The sequence below is a fragment of the Macrobrachium nipponense genome, chromosome 1, assembly GCF_015104395.2.
Source record: "Macrobrachium nipponense isolate FS-2020 chromosome 1, ASM1510439v2, whole genome shotgun sequence".
Classification (NCBI taxonomy): Eukaryota; Metazoa; Arthropoda; class Malacostraca; order Decapoda; family Palaemonidae; genus Macrobrachium; species Macrobrachium nipponense.
The window spans coordinates 132256577-132269541 of record NC_087200.1 but is presented as its reverse complement, the minus strand read 5'-3'; the positions used below and the strand labels follow the sequence as shown (position 1 = coordinate 132269541).

General features: G+C 36.3%; 2 protein-coding genes across 3 annotated transcripts in view; one reads left to right on the top strand and one right to left on the bottom strand.

The window, feature by feature from the left end:
• The first annotated feature begins 1384 nt into the window (after window positions 1–1384).
• Window positions 1385–2611, top strand: LOC135218937 (uncharacterized). The gene has a single exon (XM_064255378.1). The coding sequence runs from the start codon at window positions 1385–1387 to the stop codon at window positions 2609–2611; it is 1227 nt and encodes a 408-aa protein (XP_064111448.1).
• Window positions 2612–10282: 7671 nt separating this feature from the next.
• LOC135219642 (transmembrane protease serine 3-like) overlaps window positions 10283–12965 on the bottom strand; it is a 27964-nt gene continuing 25281 nt past the window's right edge. For both annotated transcript variants that reach the window (XM_064256569.1, XM_064256570.1), the window contains exons 6-7: window positions 12415–12560; window positions 10283–11767 (exon numbers count right to left, since the gene is read on the bottom strand). In XM_064256569.1, the coding sequence (XP_064112639.1) occupies window positions 11600–11767; window positions 12415–12560 (314 nt within the window). In that variant the 3' untranslated portion in view covers window positions 10283–11599. The remainder of the gene's footprint in view (window positions 11768–12414; window positions 12561–12965) is intronic.

The following is a 12965-nucleotide window of genomic DNA, read 5'->3' as shown; positions in this document are numbered from 1 at the left end:
TCGGCCTGCAGCAGTGATTGGTTGTAGTTTGAAACTTTTGTTTTAACCATAATGTTAACCAGAGAAAAAAATTTTCGACGCAAACAGAAGAATGGGGTAAGGATAGAAGGCCGCACATTAATTTGGAAATGTAATCAAAATTTGCACAATTGTTACTATCTTTGACAACCAATATTTCTTGTCAGAAGAGGTTGCATTGACTTAAACGTTTTAAGCTCTCTTTTGCAAGAAGTAAGTTTTCCCACTGACCTTGCAACACGGACTAGTGTTGAAAATGGAAAACACACTGTAAAATTAACAATTGACTTTATACTTCGAGGATTCAGTGCTTCTTTAGGTTCGATAACTCTCAGGTCTGCAAGTACGCAGTCTTCTTTAAGGGAAAACTCTTTTTCATTTGGCTACAGGGTTCCACAGAAATTTCTAATGCAGTATACTATTTATCAATTAGCTATGCCACACATTAACTCCAATTTTCCATAGTTTGATATTTCATTAAATACTACATCGCTGAATATAATGTAGGTTCCTAGCTCCGCAAAAGCCCCGATTTCAGGATAAATCGCCAAGACCCCAAGTCTTGACCAAAGACTATATACTGAAGGAAGATAGGAAGGCTGGCTGAGCCTAATATCACTCAAATGAATGTGCGAAAAATAGATGCCAGATACTCCCATGCGAAACGAATGGCTCCATCTATTGAGCGAACGGTATAACATTCAGAGTGGTAATGCTTACGGGAATATAGGATGGAATTCGATTGTAAATTTTGCGAAAAATGTGTTCATAATTTGCAATTACTACGTCAGTATATTTTATCATTATATTTATGACATTCTTAAATCTTAGATAACTAAACTGCAAATTTACAAATAGGTACATACATAGATTAAGCATACATATCCTTATTAGTTTCTGTATTTTTCAGAAAATACTCTTTAAAGAAACTGAAAATGTATGTTAAATGATGAAAACGTTTGAGAACTTTGAGAAAACTATCACTAAAGTATAACTCAAATAGTCAAAGTTAAGGATTTTACACGATTTCGAATGCACTCTGATTCATTTATCTTCAATGTCCCGTAGATATATAAGAAATTGGTCAGAATCATGTATATTGTAAAGGTCATTTAAATACGGAGATGCTATATAGTATGAATGTAGTAGTCCACGTGTCCAAATAACATACTTAATGGTTAGAAAACATGCGCCTTATCTAGGGAGGCAGAATGATCACTAAAATAGCCAGTTACTGTAATTGGCGGGAATTTCAAACGCAGTTGTTAACCGAGCTAACATTAAAAAAAGAGAAACAGCTCTCAGCTCAGTAACCATTCAGCGATATACTATACATACACTGAAGTATAAAGGAGTAACTATAATAATGGAGGATTGCTTAAAAGACACAAAACGTATGGGACGGATAACGAGCCAGACAAGAATCTTCGTCATTAAGGTCTGCAATTATCTTCGTGAGCAATATGATAAGGAAGGCGAAGATGACATCGTAAAGAGGACTGCTGCTGCAACAGGAATATCTGTTCGTTCCATTCAGCGGATAAAGCAGCAACACAAGCGTGGAGAGATGCACTCTCCACCCCCTAGGTCAAGAAAGTCACCAGTAATGGGAGCCTTAGATGATTTTGATAAGGACTGTGTACGTCGGGAGATAATGGCTTTCTATGAAAGAGGTGAAATTCCAACAATAGAAAAACTGCTGGATAGGGTGAAGAAGCCACCTCTGAATTTCCCTGGTGCTTATATGTCCCTTCTCAAACTTGTTAAGGAATTTGGCTTTCGTTATAAGAAAGTTGAAAGCGGTAGGAAGCTCTTGATGGAAAGGAACGATATTGTTCTTGCCAGAAATAAATATCCAAGGCTTATTGATGAAAACCGAAAATCCGATTCTCCAAGACCGGAAATATATCTGGATGAGACATGGGTAAATCAAAATGAGTGTGTGGACAAATGTTGGACTCTACCCGATGGAATTGTTGGTCCACGAGTGAAAACGGGTAAAGGAGCTAGATTTATCATAGTGCATGCTGGTGGAGAATATGGATTCGTACCAGGAGGATTGCTATTTTTCCGATCGAAAAATGGTAATAAGGGTGACTACCATGATAGTATGAATCATACATGCTTCCTATCATGGATTCAAACACAGCTACTGGTAAACATTCCCGCTAGGTCGCTCATTGTCTTAGATAATGCTTCATATTATTCAAAAATATTGACCAAAGCACCTGTCAGCAGATCAAAGAAATCGGATATTGTCTCCTGGTTAACTAACCACAATATAGCTCAAGACCCTTCCTATACCAAAACCGAACTTCTAGATGTGGTAAAGCAGCACAAGTACCTCCAGGAGTATGAAATTGACAAAATCGCTAGAGATGCTGGCCATGAGGTACTCAGACTTCCTCCTTATCACTGCGAGTTCAACCCGATAGAATTGATTTGGGCACAAGTAAAAAATGAGGTTAAGAAATGCAATTCAAATCCCAATCAGACTTTGACAAATGTTGAACGCATAACTAAACGTGCAATAGACAAAGTAACAGCAGAGGACCGGAAGTCATGTTGTAATGGGAAAAACATATTTCTTTAATTATTAGTGATTTATTTAGGAATTGATTCATCATCCTCCTCTAATATCTTTACACTGCTATGTAAAGTGATTGGAACTGTGAAATGTTTTCGTTTCTGTTGTGGACGAGTGTGGCAGTGTAGCCAGTCCCTTGTTTTGTTTTTCTCTCACTCGAGTAATGGGAGCGCTGCCCTGAATCTTTCATCTGCATTTTGGTAACACTAGCAACACATGTAAGGATCACGAATGCTCTCGAGTGTTAGGACGTCAACCGGTCCATTCTTCATTTTGGCTATTTTACCAAATTAATGATGCAAATGATTATCTATCCCTTGCGAGGTAAGCTTTTAAAGTTGTAATATTACCATTAGTTCATTAGATAGAACAGATCACTATCGTGGAAGAACAGTAGCAGACGAGAATTCAAGTGCAGAGTTGCCTGCCCAGTCAGACATGTTGCAGTGCCTTAACGAGAAAGATTTTCATTGTCGTGAAAGATACTTCACGTTCATTAGTTGTCATGAAGTTTTGCTGTGTTAGTTTGAGTTGTAACTTAGCGTTTGACAGGGTTGAAAACATTAAAAAAGCAGTTATAGCGTTTGACAGGGTTGAAAACATAAAAAAACATTTATAAGTTTTGTTTGTATAAAGTTTTTGCAAATACCAGTGCCAAAGGGTACCTCTCATGGAAATTTCCACTGCTGAGCATGATCTTAGACTAGGCTATACAGTAATTTAAGAAGGCCTACCCTAGACTAATCCTGTTTGAATGAGGAATTATGAATAATTTTGATAAATAGTTAGGATATATTTATATAAATTCATGGAAAACTTAATTACATAGAACTTAGCCTGTACCCTCATTAAACTAAACCTAACTTTGTGGCCTATTGAAACCCTAGTCAAATATCAGCCAAGTAAACTTTGCATAGGCTATCCTTAACGATTTCTGAAGAAGCTTAGGCTAGACTATATCCTGTTTAAAGGCACCTTAGCCTAATTTTACCTCATTTTAGTTTTAAGTTTTTCTCAGAAATCTTTCAGGTAACCTTATCCATTGACATATATTGTGTACAAGTATTTAGTACTGTGTGAAGTAGAGTATCAAAAGGTTTACACTTATTAATTGATTCCATGTTTGATACTTATCCTATGAGAAATCAATTCCATAATCTGTAGTTGATATATTTTTTTTTTTGAAGTCTCAATATAAAGAGTTAGTTGTTGTAGTTTTAAACTGCGCTTGTATTGATTGCTGGAAATCAAAAAATTAAATAAATGAAAATGAATATTTTCAGGGATCTAATCAAGGGATCTAGTCCAAAGTATAGTTCAGGAGTTCTGAAGACTAGGTAAATTAATCAAGTCCAGGAGACTAGGCCTGGGAGAAATTTGGCATGATGTAATGAGTAATAAAGAAACAAGCTGAATACCAGGAATTTTCTTCAGTACCCCTAAAATGGAATTCAGCACTTCAACTACCTCCCAGTGGGAAGAGATCACCTGGGCCTCATCAGTAGTAAGACCCATACACACAAGGAATATCATGTAATAGCAGGTAGGACAGGCCTACCCTATTTTCCAGGCAGCGTAAACGTTAGTCTTCATACCCACCGTGTCAACTATGACAGTACCATTCTCCGACCCGTGTCTCCAGGCAAGAAGACTGACAACAGTGCATATGTACAATAGTATTATTCTTCTCGTATCCTAATGTCGTGGCGGGGAAAAAAACCGCCCGTGACATTTGGTGGCAGCTGTGTTGGATCTGTAGTCCAGTGCTATTGATCCAGACCCACTGTGCCTATATATATTATGTAGGTCACTTATAATGTTTTGTCGTATTGTATGCATTTCATTATACAATATTGTTGATTTTTGTCTGACTAAGGTCATGACTTAGTTACATGCATATTCATTATTTCTGTAGGGAGATGTATGTATGGCCTTGTCTCTTAATGTAGTTTACATTGTATTATTTGATTATATATGTAAGTGTTTGAAATATTGTAACAATGGCGACTGGAACTGATGAATCATATATTGATCTAATTCAGTTAGAACAAGAAACACAAACAAACATTACAGACAATTAAGAGCTTCACTCAATCCTACCAGACGTTTGGTCTCAAGTGGGAGATTTATCAAATCAAATCAAGGACTTGGACCAGAAGTTGGTTGACATACAGGGGACAATACAACACTTAACACCCAAACATAATAACACTCAACCACCCATAATGTCTACACCACATACATCTCACATTCCAAGTGATGAAGAATGGTTGGTTACAAGGAACGAGCACTCTGAAAATGTGCCTGATATAGTAACTGAAGTAGTTCGTACAAGAGGTGCTAGGAATATGTGCCTCCCGTCACGTCTCATTGAAGAGATATAAAACTTGTTTGATGATGTACAATGCTGTATTTTGTATGTTTTGCATTTTTTTTTCTTAGTTTTAGATTGATGAAAATGTAATTTTTTTTCTGTTCACAGTGACCAGTAATGTGAAAACTATATTTTTGAGGTAATGAACAAAGGTATGATGTAAAACATTTTGTACAAGAGTTCACATAGTGCCCTGGTTGGGAATGCAATTGTGTCTTATGGGTCTTGTCTTATAGGAAATTGTCAGAGTTTTGCTCGTGTAGTACTGGTTTTGGTACATCTTAGAGGATAGAGTACACCACTTTCCAAACCCCTTTGAGATTCAAGTTTAGAGTCGTTTCTAGCCAATAGCTCTGGTGAGTTTGATAATCATTAGGACGCCTCAATAGGAGTAAATTCTCTCTACACATGTGGAGAACTCTTTTGTTGCAGAGTGATGTGACATCCTGTGTAAGTGGAGTCAATCTAACCCCAGTATTAGGCTAGGCAAAGCTATTAGGAAAGCTGTATTGAATGCACACCTATAGGGTAGTGTCCCCATTTAGTACTCAAGTATATCCTTGTTTTATGTTGTTGCAAGAGCCCCTTTAGTCTCTAGTTGAGATCATTGCTTGTTTCTACTGTACAAGACCTGTTTTTCCGCAGTCGCAGACCCATCTAAGGAGCTGTTTGGTTCCGTTAGGAAAGTTGTCCTTGATATTAGAGTGGACATGAATCAATTCTTCCCGAGGGAAAAGCTTTGTAATGGGAAAAAACTATATTTCTTTAATTATTAGTGATTTATTTAGGAATTGATTCATCATCCTCCTCTAATATCTTTACACTGCTATTGTAAGTGATTGGAACTGTGAAATGTTTTGCGTTTCTGTTGTGGACGAGTTGGTGGCAGTGTAGCCAGTCCCTTGTTTTGTTTTTCTCTCACTCGAGTATGGGAGCGCTGCCCTGAATCTTTCATCTGCATTTGGTAACACTAGCACATGTAAGAATCACGAATGCTCTCGAGTGTTAGGACGTCAACCGGTCCATTCTTCATTTTGGCTATTTTACCAAATTAATGATGCAAATGATTATCTATCCCTTGCGAGGTAAGCTTTTAAAGTTGTAATATTACCATTAGTTCATTAGATAGAACAGATCACTATCGTGGAAGAACAGTAGCAGACGAGAATTCAAGTGCAGAGTTGCCTGCCCAGTCAGACATGTTGCAGTGCCTTAACGAGAAAGATTTTCATTGTCGTGAAAGATACTTCACGTTCATTAATTGTCATGAAGTTTTGCTGTGTTAGTTTGAGTTGTAACTTAGCATTTGACAGGGTTGAAAACATTAAAAAAAAGCAGTTATAAGCGTTTGACAGGGTTGAAAACATTAAAAAAACAGTTATAAGTGTTTTGTTTGTATAAAGTTTTTGCAAATACCAGTGCCAAAGTGGTACCTCTCATGGAAATTTCCACTGCTGAGCATGATCTTAGACTAGGCTATACAGTAATTTAAGAAGGCCCTACCCTAGACTAATCCTGTTTGAATGAGGAATTATGAATATTTTTGATAAATAGTTAGGCTATATATTTATATAAATTCATGGAAAACTTAATTACATAGAACTTAGCCTGTACCCTCATTAAACTAACCTAACTTTGTGGCCTATTGTAACCTAGTCAAATATCAGCCAAGTAAACTTTGCATAGGCTATCCTTAACGATTTCTGAAGAAGCTTAGGCTAGACTTCCCTGTTTAAAGGGCACTTAGCCTAATTTTACCTCATTTTAGTTTAAGTTTTTCTCAGAAATCTTTCAGGTAACCTTATCCATTGACATATATTGTGTACAAGTATTTAGTACTGTGTGGAGTAGAGTATCAAAAGGTTTACACTTATTAATTGATTCCATGTTTGATACTTATCCTATGAGAAAATCAATTCCATAATCTGTAGTTGATATATTTTTTTTTTGAAGTCTCAATATAAAGAGTTATTTTTTGTTGTAGTTTAAACTGCGCTTGTATTGATTGCTGGAAATCAAAAAAAATTAAATAAAATGAATATTTTCAGGGATCTAATCAAGGGATCTAGTCCCAAAGATCTAGTTCAGGAGTTCTGAAGACTAGGTAAATTAATCAAGTCCAGGAGACTAGGCCTGGGAGAAATTTTGGCATGATGTAATGATAAATAAAGAAACAGCTGAATACCAGGAATTTTTTCTTTCAGTACCCCTAAAAATGGAATTCAGCACTTCAACTACCTCCCAGTGGGAAGAGATCACCTGGCCTCATCAGTAGTAAGACCCATACACACAAGGAATATCATGTAATAGCAGGTAGGACAGGCCTACCCTATTTTCCAGGCAGCGTAAACGTTAGTCTTCATACCCACCGTGGTCAACTATGACAGTACCATTCTCCGACCCGTGTCTCCAGGCAAGAAGACTGACAAACAGTGCATATGTACAATAGTATTATTCTTCTCGTATCTTAATGTCGTGGCGGGGAAAAACCGCCCGTGACAATGTATGCGTCATGCAAGAGAAGTGGGGGATATTTATAGGAAAAGGGATATAGCACGTGACCATCTAACTGAGAAATTGATTATAAACATCACCAGTGACAGTGAGGAGTCGGAAAGCGATGATGTATGATTTTGTTATTTCAAGTTATTGTTTGATGTAGCCTATCCAATGATTGATTAATGTATTTTCTTTTGTTGAATCAATTAAATGTTTAAAGTATCAAGATGTATGTTTATTTTACCTAAGTATGTTTACATATATTTGAAGCAAATTTCCATTCTTAAAAGTTTGTTAGACCAGGTTATAACGCAGTGAAACTTCAAGGTATCAGTAGCAAAATATAGTGGGTGGAGGATGAGGGTCAAGCGCCGTAGATTTCATAAATCAATTTTCAGAAGTAGCAAATTATAGAAATGGCAACACTGACTTAATCAGTCGAGTTGTCTACGGTGAGCGAGCTGTCAAAATCAGGTGATCGCTGAGCGGCTGTTTCTCTCAATACACCTCCTCCCTACTTCCAACAGGCATATTTCGTGGTGTTTTATATTTCATATTCAAAGGTATGCAATCGACAGCATATAAGTTATCTTGAAACTTGGATTGTATTGTTTGATTTATGGAATCCATATAATATAACATAATGCTCCGAAATAAAGCATTGCTTACATTCGACAAAGGCTTTTATCTTTGGCTTCGATTTCCTGTAATTTATAAAACTTCTGGTTTCCCTACTCCGAATAGCATTTTAATGATATGAAAATATTTCTAACTCTAGTTCTCCAATGATTAACACTTAATAAGGCAATAGAAAGAGGATTCTATCATATCATACTATTTTCTGTGAATATACAAGAAAGGACTCGAACTAACGAAGTGGGCGGACCATCACCGCCAACTTAGCGGTGGCAGGTATAGTATATTAACATTCCTATTTTGAGCCTTCCTATCTTCCTTCAGTATATAGTCTTTGGTCTTGACCAAGAAGCCAAGATCTAGTCCAAAAAGCCGAGTAGCAACCCTATCTCAGTCATAAAGAAAAAGGAATAATGTAAGGGGGTTGGGGTAAAAGTAAAGTAGAATATTGTATTATATCTAATTTAGAAAAAGCTTTAATTTTTCGGGGTTTCTGTTGTTGTAGAAAAAGGATAATAGACATGAATTAAAATAAACATTTTGAAGTAGTACAAAGGAAACTTAAACAATAAAATTAGTAAGTAAACAAAGGAATAAAGCTTTGCACCTCACATAAATAGTATAGTGTGCCCGTAACTGTGTTTGACTGTTTGTGGCGTGAGCGCATAGGAACCAGGAACTGTCTAGAATCATATCTACCATCTACCCATACATTTCGGTAATGATTCTCATACGCAAAATTTTAGAATTGTTTTTGTATATTATGAAGGAAACTGAAAATACTCGTACTATATCTAACTATTATATATTATATATATATATATTATATATATATATCTATATATATAATATATATAAATTATATATATATATAATATATATATATATATACATTCCACATACTACTCCATTACAATATCAACATATATAATATCATATATATATATATATATATATATATATATATATATATATATATATATATAATATATATATTACTCCATTACAATATCCTAACATAACAGTCATGACTGTTCCCTTCATTCTGTACGTTATTGGCACGACTTTTCTGTTCCATCTTGTTTTCAAGATCCTAGGTCTGCAAAGCTTCGAATTACTATGGGACAGCTTTCTTGTCCGCTGGTAGCCTCATCCTGCCCATAGTGAACTGAGAAGTCATACGTGGGAGTGAATAACCTCATTTTTGTATTTAGCTCGGACTGTCTGGGAGCAGTCCTTTCATTCAGTAATGAATAGATAAGCACTGAAATGTGGCAAAGTTCGATGGACGTCTCAGTACTTCAAGAAATCGAGATACCTAGAGCAAGAAAGTTCTGCAATGGCAGCATTATCAGTATTCTGTTTGCTTGAGCATTTCACAGACTTGATATGCAAATTCTCCTGGCATCAGACCAATTTCTACATGGTTGTTAATTTTGGCTTGTGTGAAGCCTATTCAGCTGTGCCGAAGGAAATTTAGGAAATCCTATATAATGAAGAATAAGAGAAGGTATTCATAATTTATTTTGCACTTTACGTAAAACTATATAACTCAGAACATTCATGAAAAAATAAATACAAGTTCAAATCTCTGAAAGAAAAGTATCTAAAAAAATAGTGGTTACATTATATCTTGTACTCTAGCCGTATAGAAACAGCTCTGGTTATTGTTGTTTAGATTGATATCATGACCTAAGGTCTTATTTCCAGACAAAACACTTTCACAGTCACTACGTTTCACAGTCATTCACAAAATAAGCAGTGATTATGAGAACTGCAAACTATTGACTTCATCATCTAAAAGGCATACCAGAAGTCTTATAGTTAGACAGTATGATAAATAAATTAACATTATACACGTAACTGATGCAGTTTACACAATATGACTAAAGTATGGAATACTAAGAGATAGTACTAAACGGGAACTCACTAGGTTTTTACCTACTTTCAAAATAACATGGTAGTACTACAAAGAGTGGTTAGTAGGAAGATAAGTAAAGGATTTATTTGGCATTTCTACTTAGAATAAAAAAAAATAGAAGAGTTTAATAAATACATTGACATTTAAAGAACGAATACTAATGATCTACTTTGCACCTGAGCTCTCATTTCACCAAACACATCCAGTATATATATATATATATATATAATATATATATATATATATATATATATATAAAGGTGATAAAACCAGTTACAGATTTCGACATGGTAGTTATAATCTCTTACATAGCTGTTACCTGCTGCATATCATTTTAAATGGTGTTAGTGGTTACTTCTAACCTTTTAAGCCGTCCGTCCCCTATTTTCTTGATTTCACTGTAGTCAGGCTACATAGGGCATCTGTCATAGGGCATTGTGCCATCGGCCTTCGCAGCTAAAATAAGTTATTTCAGGCTGTCTCTGCTTTCATGAGATCCTTTTAGAATGCTTCACTGTCGTTGTTTTTCTTTGGCAATGTTTTTCTTTTTCAAAACAAATAGCAAGTTACTTTTTGGTTAAGGAAACCACAAGTGTTGTGCGTTATAAATGCACCATATCAAATTGTTAGATAATTTTTTGCCTATAATAATCTGAGAAATGGGCAGGCGAGCATAATTATTTTGCCTTGTCATTCAGCATTAGTAACTGGATTTTTGAATTAAGAAAATAACCTGACATCGACCAGGTATCTAAACATAAATAATGATAAGGGATCTGAAGCTGAATTTTTGAAACAAAGAGAACAAAATGATTATCGTGCGGTAATATGCTATTGTTACTCTTTCCTTTCGTTTATTTCTCCATATGAATAAAATTTCAAGTGTTCTACAAGGTATCAAATCTCCAAAGATATAAATTATTTCTGTTTTCATAAAAAATCCCCGAGCCATTTTACAAAATAATAGACAACTCATGGTCCTGTACAAGTGCGATGCCATATGCTTCATTTTTAAACCACACCAGGAAGAGATTTCAAGTCATAAAAGAATGGTTAATTTAAAGTCCATATGATAGGCTCTCCCATCGGTAGTCTTAAACGATAAGAATATCAGACCCAATACAATGTTGATTGCTATCTTTATGTAATCATTAATCACTGAACGTGAATCAGCATTGCTTTTGCCAGTCGACAAAGCGGTAGTTATAATAGTTATTAAAGAATAATGAATGATTGCACTTTCTTGTTGACACACCTCATTCTTCGATAATATGTTTCTGTAGTCTGGGACAGGAAAAGTTGCCCAAGAATTTGCTTTTTGTCTGAATCACAAAAGAGAATTCACCATACGACGAAGACTTGGTTTATTTGCATGATCAATAGTACATTTCGTTGCCATAAGAATAAGTTCTCAAAACTACTAATATAATTCTTGCACTTGCACAACACCAACGGTCCACGTGCTCTGAAGCATCACTGTTATCTAGTAACTTTTCAAATATTTCTACTTCACTTTTGGGCAAAAGTAGTATTTACTGTTTTGGATAGGACCGGCAATGACGAATCAATAAGTTTTCTCCATATGTTTGTAAATCCAATCAAGGTACTCGGTAACCCGGATGTAAACCCCGGGGTAAGTTGGCTCAGCGCATCCAACGCCCCATGAGGTGATGCCCGCCTGTATCCAGGGTCCTCCTCTTTCGCGGCATTGCAGAGGACCTCCGCTGTCTCCCTGTGTGCGATGATAATGCAAACAATAATAAAAGTACGAAGAGAGAAACCATCATTATTATTTCGGTCATACATGAGGGAGGATACCGATAGTTCTTCGGCACTAAAAATTGTTATTTTTCATCAGTACAACAACAGTGACAATCTTCCCTGTCCAGAATCATGTTAATTGTGGCAGAGCGAAGAGCGAAAAGAGGGAGTTTGAGTGATTGGACAGCAAGATAGAAGAAAGAAATCTGGAACACAATGTCTAGGATGCAGCTAGGCACCGAAGGGATGCTGCAGAGAACCTGTAGTTAGATTAATATAGTGCACCACATGAATTTTCCCGCCTGAATTAACCCCCCTCGCGGAACTAGAATCTTGGTGGTACTGAATGCTGTCCCCTCTTGATTGCTGGATAATACCAGGGAGAACCTTGTCCATGACCTGTCACCACGCTGGACCTAAACCCCACTCAGAAGCTTGAAAATCAACTTGGAAACTCCCTAAACTATTCGTGAATTGTCAGTTACTATGAGAGTATGATTGTCGTTAATTAGGACATTAAAGATGGCCGAAACTTCATTTAACCGTTACGCTTCTCACTGATGTATAAATTCTCTCGACCTAAAGATTTTCCCAAGGCCTAAATGAAGCAATACTTACGACGCAGGGACCCATGCCACCGTCGTCCCATCCAGCACATATCATCCTGTTACCGACGGGGTTGATCTTCCGGTACGCCCTCTGGCATTTCTTGTTGGACATCACAGGGACACGGATGGTCTGGAGCAAGTCTGAGTTCGTACCATCTGAGGAACGGCAAAACATTTATTTAGTTAAAAAAATTGTTCATTTATTGAGTCATTAGATGTACTAAGTATCAACCCAACCAGGACCCATCTCTTCAGTTATACACTACGTAATCAACTGAAATATTTATGTCGATATTTCTTCCAGCTGGATCATCCAAAGCGTCACATTCAGTTTTCCCTAAGTCCAGTAGTGGCAAAATTCCCACTGCCGCGAAGAAGTTGACAACGAGATCCCTAAACTAGGTACAAAATCGTTGACCTTGTAGTCAGAAACTGAAACTGAAATAAGTATGACAAAACTCATTGTAAAAGCAAAATCAAAGTGGAAATAGATCGGCAAGTGTGGTCAATATGGCGAGAGGATATAGAGGAAATGAAGATGTATCAATACTGTAAATTACA

Excerpts from the sequence above, each read along its gene's own strand:
- LOC135218937 (XM_064255378.1), top strand. The coding sequence starts at position 1,385 with ATGGAGGATTGCTTAAAAGACACAAAACGTATGGGACGGATAACGAGC.